The sequence below is a fragment of the Coptis chinensis genome, chromosome 1 (assembly GCF_015680905.1).
Source record: "Coptis chinensis isolate HL-2020 chromosome 1, ASM1568090v1, whole genome shotgun sequence".
NCBI lineage: Eukaryota > Viridiplantae > Streptophyta > Magnoliopsida > Ranunculales > Ranunculaceae > Coptis > Coptis chinensis.
The window spans coordinates 18898267-18917018 of NC_141456.1; the positions used below are offsets into that span (position 1 = coordinate 18898267).

Here is an 18752-nt window from a genome sequence, read left to right on the forward strand (position 1 = left end):
AATAGCTACCTAATTTGGGACAAAAAACGTTAGGTCGGACACCAAAGACGGAGTCAAGAGCAACTCACCTGCAATTACCACGCATTGGTTAATTACTAATCAAATCCAGCCCAAGGTCCCCCAAAAGGACCCTAAATCAACTTAACACCAACGCCAGGGTTAAGCATAATTCAAGTGTAAATTCCATGCAATTATCAATCAAATACAAACATTTGGGACCCCAAAAGGACCCAAAGTCAACTTAACCCTTTGAACAGGGTTAAGCTTGGTTCAACTATAACTACCACTCAAAGGCTAGTTATCAGTCAATAGGAGTTCCCCCAAAAGGAACAACCCAATCAAACACACACAAGGAGACCTAGGTGACGACTAAGCTTATCTAGTCAGGTCGTGAACCAAACGATTACGATCTTCGCACATTAGACGATCTATCATAGTCCAACAAATCGTCAAGACTGCCACTACACATCACAGGTCGTCATACAATCACATTCAAACAAAATTCAAAGACAATATCAATGAAGAATAGGTAAGTAATTTAACTATTTTACTACTTACACAATTTGGTTAGATGCTAAGGCCCCTAGGTTATCCTGAGAAAATGACCTCAGTACCCCTATCAAAAATCAAAAGTCATCAATATCAGTATCAGTATCAACTATAACAAGAAATAGAATATTGTTCAAACATTTCATCCATCATCAAAACGGCTGACAAAGACAAGAGGATCAATTAACACAAGAAAGATTATCCACATTCAAGGGCTCCAGTAGTCCACCCTCTTCACCAACAGGGCCACCAGCTAGATCACCACTTGCATTTACAACTTTCGTAGATACCTCTTCAGTTGGCTGAACGGCTGGAGCAGCACCAAGGTCGGACGGTAGATCAGGTTGTCTACTAACATCTGTAACAACACTATCTACAGCTACTATTGCAGCCCCACTTTCAACCGACCTCTTTTTGTACTTACGTTCTAGATCCAAGAAGTCATCCACCAGAACGTAAGTATCCCCGCTCTCTACTAAGTCAACCAGATTATTATATTCAGCTTGGGCTCGTTCATCAACGCCTTACGCTTTCTTACATTCACCGACCCCTAGTGCTGAACCTCCAGCTTTGAAGCATCAAGAGAAGGTTGCAATAGGGCCACATTCCCAGCCAACTCGTGCACCTGAACCCTTAAGCCTACAACTTTAGCCCTCTCCACCTGTTGCACAACCCAGAAGCTTGTCATAGGCCTCTTTGGCAGCATCCAGCTCCTTCTTGTATAGGTCGGAGATAAGGGCCATCTCTTTTAGCTTCCTATACATAGCCAAGACTTGATAACAAGCAAATCAGAAAGCAGTAACATCAAAGAACAAAACAAAGATCAGATCAGAGAGACACTTACAAAGCACAAGGAGCGATCCATATCTTTCAGGTTCACTCCTAAGTCTTTCCCGTGCTCTAGCTAGTGTCTATCTCCATCTAAGGCAATACTCTTTAGCAGCCCTCCAACAACTAATGAGGAGTTGAAACTACAGTCCCCATTCTTCACAAACTTCCTTAACCCACTCACTGGGTCCTCATAGGTGACAATCCTATCCAGAATGTCATCACCACTCTTGTCACTTGGGGCCGCACTCCCCGAACCCTTCAACCTCTGGGCAGCTAGCTCATTCCCAATATCCTTCTTCTTACCCCGGGTTTCAGCAACCCCCACATCAACATCAAGCTCCTTCAAATTCATCATCTTCAAAGGAGCCCGACCTGATGAAGCACAACCTTCCCCAGCACTAGGTCGCTCCTCAGACTCAGTTCGGGACTTCTTCGCCCCCTCAGTCTCAACCACCTCAGAGTGCCTCTTCAGCTAAGACCTCCAGAAAAGAACATCAGCACTCCCACTAGCACTATGACCAGCTTGGTCACCATTGCCTCTCTCAGAACGTCTAGGAGCAGAACGGCTATCAGCAGCTCCTCCAACCGTTCTCACTCCAGAAATAGGTCGTACCTTCTGGCTCTCCCTCTCCATCTTAGCATTCGAGCTAGAATAAGAGATATCAAGAACAAACTTACGAGCCCTTTTCTTCTTCTCAGCTTTCTTCTTGTTAATCTTCATACGACCATGCTTCTTAAAGTAGTGGGCAACCTCCCCCAAGATAGCTTGTTTCTCCTCCCAACTCAAATAAGCAAACTTTTCTATAACGTCAAGCTGAGGATGGCCCCAAATGGAAATCTCTGCACAAAAGGAAACAAAAATATCAAAACGCACAACATATCAAACACAATACTTACATACTTACCCACAAAATAGCTACCTACCCCCCAACTTTTTACAGAGGGTATTCAGCTCACACTTCGGAGAGGGTGTAATTACCCATAACCAACAATGAATCGCCCCATTCCTCCTTACTCACCCCACAATCACAACTAAGGCTGTTAACAGGCCAGACCTGAATAAGACACACCTAGGTCCAAGCCCGCCCAAATCATATTTGATATCTTGAGTCCAAGCCCGGCCTAAGTCCTATTGGGCAAGTTCGATTCGGGCGGGCCTAGGTCAGATTAGCAATACATGGAAGCTGTTATTTTTGTCTAAAAATTTAATCAAATTTGTAAGTGGGAAGAATCGAACCCACAACTCTTTGTGTGGCGTGCACAATACTAACCAATATGGCTTCTAATTTTCTATGTCAACTTCCAATAAATATAATAGATATATTAATAATATTAAATATAAAACACATAAACTATTATAAATTTTGGGCCGGGCCATTATCGGATTGGACATAGGTATGTCTAGACCTGGCCCAATAATCTTATTGGGCTAAATTTAAAGTCTAAGTCCTTATCTTATCGGCTTGGATTCAATCGGGCTTCGGGCTTGTCCCGGCCCATTGACAGCCCTAATCACAACAGACTTCCCCCTTACTACCTGCAAACTAAAATTTAGTGCAGATGATCTTTTCACAGAAAAATGCTCTAGCACTTCTCCTAAGTGGATGTTATAACCCTTCTCATTCAACAAATCCAACATATAGAACACCCTCCAACTATTTCCTACGAACTGACAAGGGGCCTTTCCATAAAAATTCAAAACCTCCACAGTAAGACGGGAAAATGGCAACCTCATCCCAGCCTTCAACTGCCCATAATAAACCACTACTCCCCCATCCAGAGGAACATAGTCACTGTTATACAACCTCTTTTCTCCACTCAGGTCGTACATGGCCAGGTCGGCATTTACCCAACCAAACTCCTCCTTCAAATTAGTATAAAGCGACCTAGGACCCAACTCCTCAGCCATCGTCTCCGTTAAAGAAGATTATGAAGCCCTAACTCCACTACGAGTTCTAACCTCATCATCCCCATCACTTACCGTTCACTCTCTCCATTGATCTACCTCCACTTTCCCACTCAAACTATCACTGGTCATAGACATTATGAAATAAAAAAGAAACAAAGATCAAGTTTTGCAAAGAAACGCACCTGGAAAACAAAAAGACGAGAAAGGTTGGTTGGTTTTTCCTTTTTTTCTCTCTGCTTTTTCTTTACGTGAATTAGTAGAATAAAGAACTGAAAAGCCTTTCCCACACGAAAACCCTTTGTCTGCACAAACCTCGAGAAAAACAAACCTTTTCGTATTCCCACAAATACAATGATAACTCGCCCACAAACCACCGCAATTTTGGGCTCACGAATCCAACCTAACAGTTCCCGCACATTTTTCAAAAGCCAATTAAACCAACCAGCTGTCCGACGCATGTTTTAAAGCTTTATTTTACCATTCCTTTTTTCACACCACAGCTGTCCAAAGAATGGATAAAATAAAGGGGGCTGTGTAAGTACCCTCTATTTTGCACTACAACACACGTGTCCACACACCAGGTTGTACCAATCCATCAGAACGTACCAACAACCCAAACCCAGGTCATCCCCAGCATTAGTTACAGTCATTTATGGAAGTAAATCAACTAGTGCAATCCTGGAGCTCAGTCAACGTAACATTACTTTGTAACATCAGAATAATGGCGAATCATCAAGATAGCACACAAGGTGGATTTACACTTCATAATGGCCTGGAGCAAATAAGGAAAGTCAGCTCAAACATCTATAAGTAGAGAGAGATGAACTACGTATGGCTTGATTCAGGTTTACCCCAAGAAACTTGATACGTAGGCAACTCTTATCCCAAGAAGAGTGCAGCCATTCCCTATCAAACAAATCATCAAGTCGTTATCCCCTAAACACCAAACCTCTACATACTGTATGTATTTTCTATTCGCTCCTTATTTTTATTTTTGTTTGTGTTTATTATCCGGTTTGAATTCTACATCATCACCTGCATGGCTAATGTATTAAAGTCTTTCTTGAGACTAGTATGTGTGTGTATGCATCTCGCCACGTTACATAAAAAATCACCGATTTTGTGTCACACCCCGAATTTCGATAAATCAGATAATAATAATTATATCCGACTCCTCGATATCCGAGATGTGACAACAACCTCACAACCCAATCTATATCATAACCCTAATGAATAATAACACATGCGGAAAACTAAACCATAAAATACTCAAAACAATCCACTCATCATTAAGAAAACTTGTGATCAAAAAATTAAGTTACAAACTTCTTCACTTAAGAATTTGGAAAAATAAATTAAACATATGTCCCCAACAAATTCCACTACATCTCTGAGGAAAAATGAAACGACATCTTATTAAAAATAAATGCTAACATCAATCACGAGCAGCACGCCATCTTCTCGAACATCAGCTAACCCTGTCCAGGCTGATCGACTATGTTCATATAAGAACACACCCGATTAGCAAGCATGCAAATCGGGTCAGCATTATAAATAATGTTGGTATGAGTAGCCTTAGTAAAACCATTTAGACATACATAATATTTCATTCTTTACATGGCAGGTAGTTCCTCCACTAAGGCGCCTTAGCTTAAGGTAGTTAGTTCCTTCATAAAGGAACCTTAACTTCTAACTAAAAGTAAATAACTTATGTCAGCCTAGTACTTACCTTTATGCATGCTCTATCGCAGAGTGGGTCCTCTCTGCAAGAATAATTAGTTTAACCCACTCTCCTGCAAGCAATTTGTAATAATCATAACAAAAATGAAACTTAACTTGAAAGTCTTAAATCAATAACCACACCTGAGGAAAATATCATGGCAGTAACATTTATCAAGTGTCCCTAGTAACCCGTCGTCTCTATGTTTTACCTAGTTTTCCTAGCTACCACAATTGCTATCCAACGCCGAACATGTACATCCACATGCCTCCCCTTACATAATGTACCACTCCGTGCATAACTACCTTGGCGGATGCGCGACACAGGGTAACCCTCACACCTAAAGCCATTATGTAAGTAATGCCACTATTCGGCATAAAAAAGTAATGGCGTCTCGCTCTAAAGTTTTTAACGAGAGAATCAAGCCATTATTCGGCTATGCCAGAAGGGCCATTCAGATTTACTGAAACGCCTGAAGGGCCAATCAAATTGCACACGCCCACACAGGGCAAATCACCTGAGTTATGGTAGCTAGGTTCTAGGATTTTCGTTACATAATTTATTCAAATGTATATATCTATGCATCTTAAAATTTCCCTATCTTCACGTGTCAATATTCACACAAGATCAACGTCAAATCTATATTAGATACTGACAAACAAGTTTATACAAGTGTCACCCACATCCTATCATCGGATTGGTCCATAAATTCAATCTATAACATTTTTGGAAAAAGTCAACAGTCAACGGGTCAATAGTCAACCCAATAGTTAATGGGCCTAACCGGTGGTCATTCCACCCGGTCCTCACCCAAACCCATATTTAAAAAGAGTTCAAACCCTGGTCCTAAGCGACTGGCTAAACTGACCCAGTTTAACCCGGCCCATAAACTGATTTGGCCCAACTTGAAAATTTCAAAACTAAATAGTTCTCATGCGACCCACTTAAAATTTTAGGGACCAGCCCACATATACATATTAAACTGGCCCAAAATAAAAGACTAAAAGAATTGGCCCAAAACAAAACTGATGTGGTCCAGCCCAAGGTAACCCAACTAGTGTGGTCCGACCCAACTAAAATAGTACCCAAACAAAACATCGGGAATAGTGGCCGATCCTTTCATCTTCTCAAGCTCCAACCTAATTTCCGGCCACCCAAAAGCCTTCACACACCACCCAAAAACTAACCAACCGAAATTGGTTAGGGTGAAAACCCCAAAACTTTAATTCCTCAAGAAACCCCAAATTCCCAATTTTGAAATCGCTCTCCAATCACGGATCCGACCGCCATTAACGTTCTTGAAGCTTTCAACCACTCTCAAACTTTCCCCCTACCACCATTCATTCAACCAACAACCCGCAATACAAAAAAATAGTTTAAACACGAAAATAAATACAAATATCAAATCCCTCAGTATCACAATAATGGTTTTTTTTACAGGGGAGGAGGTTTGGGGGATCGCGCCTCCCTTTACCACCACCTAATGGTGTTGACAGTCCTAACAAATCTACTAAGTTTTAAACATTTACAGGAAGAGTAATGGTTGAAGAGAACAGAGAAGAAAAATGATAAAATGAACGAAACAAGGTTCTACAAGAAAGTGGTCTGTGGGTCTAGATAACGAGAAAAATAAAGAATAAACCACTCACCTCCCTGTTATCGTGAAAAGAAAACTATCGAAGAAAATAATGTGAGAACTAATCCCAGCTAGCTCATGAAATCAGCGTTCTTCTCCATTTTGCTTTGTGTGTGTTGTTTGTGGTTTTAGGAAAACTAGTTTCTCGGAAACACCCTATATTCTGCTTAACTTCCAATTTTTACTAAATATTCTTACATCATAACTATGGAAATATTATTTCTATTAAAAGTATTATATATATTATGTTCCTTAGGTTAATATCTTGTTTCCTTTTTATTTAAAGCTTTCCAAAAAAATTAAAGATAAACTATACCCAACATTCAAAATTCAAATATTATTTCCCTATATTAACATTATTCGAAATTACTATTTGGTATTCCCTCCTTTCTCTTTCTATCAAAAGTCAAACCTACATATTAGCACGTTGACCAAAAAAATACAATCAAATACAGACATACTAAATATTGTTACGAAAAAAATAATGTAAATAGAAAATAGGGGTCTTACATTTTGCTTACAAACAAAAAAATTATTATGGAGCCATTATGTGTCCGCCCAATATGAATTTTAGTCTTCCATGTTTGTTTGATTTTGCATGTAGTTTCATAAGTGTGGCATGTATAGTTTACCAGTAGAGCTCTTTTTTAGGTGAAAAAAAGGAAACAATATAGAATTGCGAAATTTGGCATGACTTATAAGGGGTAATGATATACAGACCTACTAATCGTAATTATTGATTTACATAGGAATATGTGTCCGTGTGTATTGCAATGCATACCAACGTTATCCAATAATGAGTAGCAATAGTAGGTCTAAAAAGTAGGTCCATGTAGCACTACTCTTTTATAAGTAGTATAGATGTGAGATGAGAATATTGACCACTGGATATTTGGCAAGGGTACGTAATTGTCCTTGGGGCTAACTTATCGGAATCGTTTCACATAAGTAATTTTTGTTGAGCAACAATAATCGATCTGATGAGTATGATCATGAGGATTTATCCCTTACGACCCCCACTATCTGATGGTCCAGATTCTTTTGGGAATATGGAAGGCAAGTTGTAATAAAAAAACAAAAAGAATTAAAATATATCATATAGAAGAAACAAAGCCAATCAAAAGCAAATTGTAAACAAAATTCCAACATGAATGTGACCTTGTTTCAGTTCTAATTTATTAATAACCTTTCACAGTTCTTTCCCATTAGTATAATCGGGTAGCAGTGCAGTTACACTACTCCATAGTTATAAATGGAAGTAATAGTTGCTTAATTGAGCTTGACCTTAGAGAGTGCAATCTGTTGCCTCTCTAAACACCTTATCGGTAAACAACCCCCAATTCAAATACATTGAAAAAAAACACATGATCAACCTAATTTGTTTGTTTGTTTGTTATTTTTTTTTTGTACTCTGGGGAAAGACCCTAATTTCCCATCTAGTGGGGGTGTAATACTAGTTAACCCTTTTTTATTTTCTCCTTTTTAATACAATTTAAGTTACCTAGCAAAAAAAAAAAAAGTAGTAGTACGTGCAGTTGGCTATCTCACTTCTTACAATGTTATTGAAGGTGACTAATTAATAGGTGGGGTACAATCTATGACGCTTTAAAACCATTTAAAGAGTGGGGACACAACGTCATGAAAAAAAAAAATTGGGGTTACCGATCTTTACAAAAACTTACTTAACCTAATGAATAAATAATAGTATAGAGGCAAGTAAAAGTATCAATCCACGTCTAAAATGCTACTTTAACTCAATAGAAATATGAACACAAATTACATTAAGTAAAAAGAAGATATATATAATGTGCTAAGTATAAATTTATAGGATATGGAATTGCTTATTAAACTATATACCAAAATACACTACTACTGTAAAAGCTCATATACCAATTTGTTATTTACAGTGGTAAAAAGCCTTTAGCCATCAAGTTTTCATACAGTGGTAACAACCACCGCGTGACAAATACTTCTAACAAAACCGTGGGGAAAAGTATCTCTATATACCACGGTTTTGATACAAACCGTGGTATTAGGGATTTACAAACCGTGGTTAATAGTCCGAAAAGTTCACTCTTATATTTACAAACCGTGGGAAATAGTGATGATATATACGACGGTTGGATACAAACCGTGTGTTATATAAACTAATTATACCTCGGTTCTTATCAAACCGTGGTGTATAGTCATTACAAACCGTGGGTTATATAAACTGCTTATACCTCGGTTCTTATCAAACCGTGGTTTATAGTCTTTTTTTTTTAAAATAAAACCCCTAATTATTTGATTCTAATCATATTCATTCAACCTGCAACCTGCCCATTTTCACCATATATATCCACACTGGATTTAAAAACACATTGCTCAAATAAACAATTCATAGTGCAACACAAACAAAAGAAATAAATTTACACATCCAACACAAAGACATTGAATTGCTAAAAGAATTTTGAACTTTTTTGAGTCATCAATAATGAAAGAAACATCCAAATTTACTTGTTATATCAAAATAATAATGACCTAACTTGTTGCATCAATAAAAAAAACAATATATTTGTTCTATCTAAAATATCAAAAAAAAAAAAAAATGGTGAGACCAAGCACCACACCTTAACTAGAAAGGGTCAAAACCTAGCTAACACTCGACGCTTGGCTCGAACGCTCCATTATGCTGGATGAATCTAAGAATTTCAAGTCGAACAACATCAAGTTCCTCTTGTGTGTATGTATCTTTGAGGGATAGATTTGTCATCTGCACGATCAAAAATAAAAAAGTATATAATAACTAAATAATGGAATAACACAAGATAGGTAATGCTAGTGTATGACGAATTATACCTTATTTTCAAAAGAATTATCTGAACAAGCTTCCATTATTTCTCTCATAAACTTCATTACGTAATACCCACACTCTTTACTATCTTGTTGGTACGGGCCCTAAGTACAAACATGGAAAATATTCATAAGCATATATTTTTCCAAACACACAGTATGTATGCACAAGAATTTGTTTATTACCATAATCTTCTCAAACAAATTAACAAAGTGCCTACGATGTATGTATATAAATGTCGAGACAGCACAATGTACTCACCAATTGTTCTCTAATATCAAGAAATCCCGCCTTGCCTCGTCTCCGTGGTTATACACTTTACACCTATTCACACCACACAACTATTTATACATTATATAGTTTATTTATAAATAGTTTATTTACCATTAATCATAAACACTATGGCATCAAGATAAAATCTTCTATCTATATGTCTGCCAGATACAGATTACACACTTATTCAATCGGTGGAGGCCACGAAAGTGAAAGTGGATTATATTGAAAAACCTCCCCTTTCTGGATCGGGTCGATTGGTTTACATTAGATAACAATGCGTGACCAATTTTTTTAATTCCTCTTAGTAAAGGGTGGATTGACACCAATCGGTTTTATATTCTCAAACAAGAGATTTTCAAAATTCGGCATCAATGCATGGTTCTAGTGACGCTTTTACATGACAAACACTTTCCGAGGATCAAATTAATTCAAGTTGCTACTGAAGTTGATCTTAGAAGTTGACCAACCAATAGTTTCTAAACAGCGAATGCTTATTAATCTAATTCTAGACATGAGTAGAAGTTTCCAATCCTAATATCACTGAAATAGTTCAACCTTATACATGGAATTAGACAAAATACAATAAACAGAAGATATATGTATGACAAACCTACAGAGCGGTTACAAGAACAGCAAAGCCATTGTTTAAGTAATGATAGCTATACAGCTTCAGATAATTTTCCCCCTTTAAAACCCTCTTCAATAAAGAATCATGAACTCGATTCAGATAAGAGCCCTGGCCTGATTTGGAAATGTTCATGTTTCTTAAGAAAATGCAAAGCAAGTGTCTCAGAAAACAATCCAAACTCCACAAAGTTTTGGAAATTGAGTATTGATGACCTAAGATTCATGTATTTCTAACACATTAAAATTGCCACTAGAAAACAAAAGTTAACTAATTCTACAAACTTAGAAACCTCATAATACTTAAACGAATTAAAACCAATGCCTGAATGTCTATTTGAAAACAAAAAGTATGTAAGTCAAATTCTCACACTTACACACAGCATGAATGAGTACATTTATCCCCAAATACAAATTTGTAATTTATCTTATTTTTGCTTTTTCATACGCATTAAGGGACTGATTAATGAAAAAGACCATTTTTCAGAAATTGCATTGACAATTAAATAAGGTCAAAATACTAGATAAAATGAAAAAAGTACCTCTCCTAGTGCTTGTATGGAAAGAGCCTCTAAAACGCCCTCCTGACAATCCTTCGGCAACTTATTCCTAGGAATGTAAATTTCAATTTCAATCATCAGCTGGAAAGGAAGCTAAGGTACTACATAAACTGAAAGGCTCAACAAACATACTTAATATCCGGTGGAAGACAAATCAGTATATCCCGAAAGTAGAACTCCAAGTATCCTACTGCCTTAATAAACAAATCAATAGCATCCTTCTTGGAATCTGCCAAATGTATGTTTACTGTCCAACGGTTAACACGCAGTTCACTAAACCAACATATAACACAAATTCAAGATCAATATGTATACTAAACACAAACCCTCTGATACAGTCCTCTTGCTTGCATCCATGGGATTATTAGGAAGAAGCAATGAGTTAGCCTCTAATAGTGATAGAATTGCCATCATATATACAACACATAGCACTTCAAACCATGAGCTTACTATACATGTTTCCTATTTGTGAAATTCAAATTCTAAAATCAGATGACATATCAATTTGAAACAATATGATTGACTATACTATGAACTATCTATCTAGTCTTTTAAAGTTCTTACTTGCTGTGTGTCTTGTAAGTTCTTCCATCTGAATTCCACCTTGTCCTCAATACTATATACTGTTCAATCACAAAACAGCATAAACATAAAAAATGTTCTTTTATGAAGTAAGGCATGAAGCTAAGGTGATTTCTCAAACCTTTTTTGGTTAATCCAAGGACAACAGGCAAGTATCTTTCAAGAGCTCCATTCAGTTGAGTATAAGCAGATCCACCTGCAAGCAAGTTAGCCTTAAAGTTCCTCGAATATTTGAAAAGAAAGATTTATTCAGTTGTAATAAGGACATACCAGTATCTTCTGCAAGTAACGAAATTTGACTCCTAAGTGTCGATAGCTTATCAACAAGATCTCGAGGAATAATTCCTTTGAGAGCTCTTTGAAGATCAGTATCAACCAGAATTCTCATTGTCGGAACAAACACTATGACTTCGGGTATAAGACTGTTCAGCAACAGCACTGGATCTAAAATCAATAGTAGCTTCTTCTAGCAATGCTGATTTTTCATCTTCGTTACACTGTTCTACGCACATTTACTGCAGCATACTATACATATTCCACTCCCTTCTCAAACTTTGACCGGTTATCAATTGGAACTCATGCATCACATAACAAAGAAAAATCAGATTAAAAATATGAAAGACCAAAAATATAGTTGAAATAAAAGTCCGCCTACTTATTCAAATAAATGAGTCAAGCCAGACTACGATTCTTGGAGACTGAATGAGAGAAGTTCTAACCTTAGAAGTCTTCAGCCTTCCAAAATCAGTTTCAATTCTTAAACCAGAAGTCTTATTAGAGCTACAACTAGGCGCCTGATTGTCAGTTGGAAATGCAGCCCCATCATGAGCATTGAGAATTACACAATAGCATTGATTGTCAGTTGGAAATGCAGCCCCATCATAGACAGTCTTTACAACCTACAGTATATAAAACAAGATCATCTGCATGCTGCAATCTTGTTGATCAACTAGCAACTAGGTACTTAATGGATACTGCAACAGTTCTATAATTGGAGCTACTAGAAACTCTGAAAGAGAATAAGATAGGAGTATACTTAGGCCATTTACACTTGTTAGTAGGAACTTTGTAAATCTAGCAATTGTAAAAAACATTTTTTTTCCTTTCTTAGTTGGATTTTCAAGATTTAAGAAAGAAGCTTAAAAAATAAAATGATCATAACCTCTCATAAATATTACTTAGGTAATCTTTTAGTAGCTAAGAATTAGTACCTTGCTTTTGTTGTAAACAAAACTACCATCAACTGCTTTAAAGTTCAGATATTTAGTAACATCAGTATGAATGAGAACACGAACCAAAGCAACATTGGCCATCATAAATTGCAATACCACAGAGAAAATTACATTAGAACCAAATCAGGACTAAGTAGAGCCTTTTTAAATGACATTGATTCCTCTGTTGCAATTGCAAAGACTTGTGAATGTTTTCTTCTGGATTTAACAGCAGTGATCATTAACAGCTAAAATAATACCTTAGGTATCATATCGACATTGTATTCCTTGCTGGAGCCCAGCTGCTCTGGAGGCTTGTTATCACCCCTAAATCTCTTCCACAGCTACAAGCAATAAGTAGCAAAAAATAATGATTAACACAAGGCCGGATATATATATATATATATATATATATATATATATATATATATATATAGTTTGATTCTTGAAAAATAAATGCACTTCCTCAAAAGTATTACTACATTCATACCTGAACAAGATTAAGCGAGGATGACTCTCCTCCATAATAGTCATTTCTATCCATATGCAATACCTGTTTCCCAGAGGAAAGGATGAGTATTTATGTATCGCCCAGCTGAGGAATACAAATTATGACATGGGCAATATGAATTGCCTAACATATATATATGGGCAAACTCCCTAAGATATGAAGCAGAAAGACTCTATTGTCTTGCGTATGTGGAGGCATCTTTACCTGATCAATAGTCAATCTAAGGTCATTTTAATTAACAATGTTCCCAAAATAGATAGGAGGAACTTTTTTTATCTGAGTACCTAGAGAGTGGATGGGGTTATGTATTATTACCTAGTATGGTGCATCCAGCAGCTCCAGGACAATATCATCCATAGTAGGTCTCTGTTCTGGTATCATAGCACAGCACCTCATAGCCAGACGAAATAACATTTCAAATTGTTGCCTGTTGATCTGCTTGAGTACACTCTCCGATCTCCCAGCTGCGTAAGGTTCCAGGACTGTTCATCCCTTTGAATTTTCGGTCAAGGGTTTGTTCATCTACGATATTCATCTTTCCATCCTCTCCTAGAATGATTTCTAGGATGACTATTCCAGAGAAAAGACCAACCTTGCATCTGTATCCAGAGAAAGATAGATCAACCTTGTCCGAAATGAAGAACGCAACTTGAAGAAATCTAAGATGGAGATAGAGCAGAAACCCTTTTAACAATTGAAAAGAGGGAGTTTCATCGCATAGAATTTCTTTCAAATATTGACATAGTTTCAATATTTATTTTCAATCGTTTTTGCCCTATTTTCAGTTTTGTGTTTCTAGCGAGTGGTTTTGGAAACCCTTTTATCCACGGTAGGTTTGATTTTACGAAAACATAAACCACCTTTTTCGAAAAACAGTGGGGTATATGAATACCCAAAACAAACTACCGATATTAGGTGATTACCGTGGTATATGGCATATTAAATACCACTGTATACTGTAAATAGTGGTATTTGCTTGCACCTAAATTGGGAATGCAAACTGTACCGTGGTAAATGACTATTAGCCACCGTTATTGGAAAAACAGTGGTATATACCATTTAACCAACCGTGGTTAATGACCATTTTTGTAGTAGTGATAATAATATAATAATATGAATCAAGAGAAAGAATATCTTGGGAGAGATCAATAAATCCACTAAATTCTTAGAATTAGTTTAATAATCAATCAATTATGTTTAATATAAATCAACAATAGAAACTCACCATACCTACAAACCTTATACTCATAACCATAACGATAGTATTTGGATTTCAACGTGCTTTTTACCTTACACCTCAACGTGCTTCTTCAATTTCCAATGCTATCTTCTATCTAACCAAATTGTGCTTTAAGTGACATTCAATGTACAACTTTAGGTGACATAAAAAATCCACACGTGGCATTAACCATACAACTAATTGAGGTGTCATAAAGAATCCAATCATCATACTAAAACATTAAAAATTAGAAGAAAAGAATCTAAGGTTTGTGGTATTTGGCTATACACAATCATGGATTACCTTAAGACCTCCTAACCTCCGCTAGGAGTGTTAGATCAATGGATGAATAAGAAGAAGCTAAATGGGGAATTTAAACTAAAACATGATAGAAAAAGAACTAATAAGCTAAAACATAAGAAAAATTATTCATCTCCCATCCTAAGATAAGGGAGATTAGCCCCTCATACTATGTTATGAACACAATATGAAAATGAATAATCTTTATTGATAGTAATGGTGAAAAAAGTCTAAACTTTCTTATCTCCTAATTTTCAATCTAATATGCAAACACTAATTTCCTAGATGATGTCAAACTAAGGTTTTTGTGCCTTAAATATTGGCTTACACGTTCTTTCTGTATAGAGATGTGAATCATACATTTATTCTGTGTCCAACTATCTGGAATCGTTCTAGAAGCAATCCTGGAAAAGTTGAATTTGGTTGCACAAAAGTCGGGGCGTGGTCCACTTTTTTGCAAGCTATTTTATTTTCGCGACTTCTAACAACTTTTAGCTAGTTTCCTAATTGTAATGCCCGTTATTTGTAATTTGTATTTATTTATTTAATAATTAATTTGTATTTTTTAAATTTGGTTGGATTGGATTTGGGATATGTGTGATTTGATTCGAAGTCGTGCGTGTTGGGCTTAGATTTCAAACCCAAGTATATATTTATATTTTTCTAGAGAATAGGTTTTGGATAAAAAAAAAAAATAAAATAGAAGCTGACTTCGCTTGCTAGAGAGTTGGAGCGCAACGATTCGGACTATGAGGGATTCGTGGAGCTTTTAATTAATGTGAGTAGATTAGTTTTCTATTTCACGTCTAACTTTACTGTTCAAGGTTTCCGTTCATGTTTTCGGCTCATTCTTCTGTCATTGTTTTCTATTTCACGTCTAACTTTACTGTTCAAGGTTTCCGTTCATGTTTTCGGCTCATTATTCTGTCATTATTATTCGTCCTGTCGTTGTTAAAACTGGTTAAATTGTCGTTGTTAAAACTTGTTAAACTCTGTTGAAACTCAGAAATCGACATTGAACTGTCGAAGCTTGATTGGGCCCGTTAATGGCGGCGCGAGCCCAAACAAACATTTTGTCCTGTATATTGTTTGAAACCGTTATCTTGTGTTGTTGTGTGGGTTGATTTTGGATTGGTGGTTAAACCCGGGGTGTATGGGAAAGTGGTGTTGTTGTTGAATTGGGTTTGGGGAATGAAGATTGGATTGTGTAGTGGAATGGGTCTTTGTGTGAAGCTTTGGAAGAGGCGTTAATGGCATCGCCAAAGCCAAAGGAACAAATGAATCCGATGGATTTGTTTGAACTTTTTTTTTTTTTTAATTTTTATATTGTGATGTTAAATTGTTGGTTGTTGATGTATGATTGAATGTTGGATTGGGTGTGGGCTGTCGAAGCTTGTAGAAGCCATTAATGGAGGTAGAAAATTTCGGATCTGGGTTTGGAGGAGTGAGATCGAGGTAGCGAATCGAGTGGGGGCTTTATTAAAGTTGTGGGGGTTTTGGTTGTGAGTATTTTTCGGTTAGGTTGGAGTGTTGGATTTGGCGGAGACTTCGTGGTGGTTGGTGGTGGAGGGAGCTGCTGGTGAGGGAGACGACTTGGTTGGGCTTGGGTCGGAACTAAGTGGGTTGGTTTTGTTTGGGCCAGCATTTCATTTGTTTCTATGGGCCAGTTTCTTTTGTTTGGTTTTGTTGTTAGGTCAGTTTTAGTTTCATTTTGTTTTTGGGCCTAAGTTTATTAGTTGTTGTTGGGTCCGAACCATGACCTTAGCCATGAGCCCATGAGCCGTACACTTTTACCTTAGCCATGACATGAACTATGACCTTAGCTATGAACCATGGCTATGACCATGAACCTATTGAACATGGAAATGACATGTTGACTTTGACCTTGACAGTTGACCATTGACGGTGGAATGTTGACTTTTTCCAGATTTTCACATATTTAATTTTGTGAACAAATGTAGTAATAAAATGTTGTCGAATATGGTATAACCTTGTTTGTCATTATCTAATTAAGATTTGACGTGAGTAGTGTGTAAAGAATATAAATATTGGCACGTAACAAGAGGGGAATTCTTGTAAGACTTAGATATATACGTTTCTATGAGAATTACACTACATACGAACTCATATTCATGGACTTTAGTATTGGGCTTTTGACGGTAGATCAGTTTGACTTGACTTGTGATTTGGACTCGAATAATTATGCGTGATATTTGGACTTGAGTTGTTCTTTCTTTTTTTAAAGTCGTTTCATTTTGACATTGGTAGAATGGACATATATTTTGATTATTTATTTACTATTTATATTGTGCACAAATGGAAATAATGCGTGCCTTTGATGGTGAATTGAGTTCACATAAATATATTGAGCAAATACATTACATGATTGATTACTATTATGAGTTGGTACTTGAATAAATTGTAGCATTTATGAAGGCTTGAGATATTCTATATGGTGTAGTGTAATACATGATTGGCACGTGAAATAATAAGTTTTGAGATTTGATATAAACGCTCCATTATTATATATGTGAGATGCTACTATGAGGTAGTATAGTATTTGTGGATATTTTCCCATGGGATTGTGGCTTAGTACAATAATATATTGGCATGTGAAAGAATGAAAGTTGTTATGAGATGTATTGAGATAATTCTAAATATATTTGGCTTAGTGCAATAATGTATTTGACATGCACGTGATATAGTGAAATGATTATGAGATATATATGTATGACACCTGAATAAATTACGTAACGAAAAATCCTAGAACCTAGCTACCACAACTCATGTGATTTGGCCCTTGTGATGGGCGTATGTGATATGATTGGCCATTCTGGCATTTCAGTGAATTTGAATGGCCCTTCAGGCGTAAGTAATTTGGTTGGCCCTTCTGGCGATTCAGTGAATCTGAATGGCCCTTCTAGCGTAGCCGAATAGTGGCTTGATTATTCCGTTCATAAAATTAGAACGAGACACGAGATATTTTATGCCGAATAGTGGCAGTACTCACATAATAACGTTCGTGTGGGGGTTACCTGGTATGCGATATCTCGCTTAGGGTAACTACGCGCGGAGTGGTTCATTATGTGAGGGGAGGCATGTGGATGTACATGTTCGGCGTTGGGAAGCAATTGTGGTAGCCAGGGAAACTAGGTAAAACATAGAGACGACGTGATTTTAGAGACATTTAAAGAAACTCTAAACAATAATTGTCACGATATATCGAAGCGTACGTTAAATCGATAATAAATGATTTATGGTGGTTGTGAAATTGGTCTTTGAGATGGTTCTTGTTGGTTCAAATGAGATGTTTGGAATTAGGTATATGATATGCTTATTCTATTGTAATTTAGGTTACATTCACAAGGTTTTGCAGAGGGGTGGGTTGAATTGATTAGTTATGCAGGTGTGACCTACTCTGTGATTTGACCTATACCAGTGTAAGTAAAAAGTAAGTTTATATTTGTTATTTGATTATTAGATATGGTTGATCTAGTACGGTTTGAAGCTAAGGCGCCTTGGTGGAGGAACTAAATACCTTACTATTAATGAATTGGAAGCTAAGACGCCTCAGTGGAGGAACTACCTGCCTTAATTAGTATATATAAGAATGTTGTATTAGTCGATTTGGAAGTTAAAGGCCTTGGGGAGGAACTAACTGGTTTATGGATTGTGTATATATATGTATAAGTATAATTTGTATTTTTGGACTACTCACACCAGCATTGTTTATAATGCTGACCCGATTTGCATGTTTGCTTATCGGGTGTGTTCATTAAATGAACATAGTTGATAAGTCTTGACAGGTTTAATGTTGAAGAAGGTTGATTGCTGCTTGTGGTTTGCGTTAGCGTCGCATTTCATGATATGTTTTGTTTTCCCTTAAGGTGAAATAGATTTCCAGTTGAGACAATGTTTTTGTATTTTCATTTGTAATTATAATTAAAGAGTTATTGAAAGGAGATTTGTAATTTAATCATATTTGTGAATT

General features: G+C 36.6%; 1 protein-coding gene across 2 annotated transcripts; it reads right to left on the reverse strand.

Annotated features, from left to right (window-relative positions):
- Window positions 1–9080: 9080 nt before the first annotated feature.
- On the reverse strand, window positions 9081–14080 carry LOC147522691 (uncharacterized). 2 transcript variants are annotated; one of them, XM_086594757.1, is made up of 10 exons: window positions 13558–14075; window positions 13222–13284; window positions 12992–13075; window positions 12240–12419; window positions 11791–12095; window positions 11642–11716; window positions 11071–11167; window positions 10921–10987; window positions 9484–9582; window positions 9081–9397 (listed from the first exon to the last, which is right to left on the reverse strand). In XM_086594757.1, exons 5-10 carry the CDS (start codon window positions 11906–11908, stop codon window positions 9281–9283), a joined length of 573 nt encoding a protein of 190 aa, XP_086450883.1. In that variant the 5' UTR covers window positions 11909–12095; window positions 12240–12419; window positions 12992–13075; window positions 13222–13284; window positions 13558–14075; the 3' UTR covers window positions 9081–9280. The 2 variants fall into 2 exon arrangements, with proteins under 2 accessions (XP_086450883.1, XP_086450886.1); XM_086594760.1 differs by lacking the exon at window positions 9484–9582 and having other exon boundaries at window positions 11791–12419; window positions 13558–14080.
- Between the last annotated feature and the right edge of the window lie 4672 nt (window positions 14081–18752).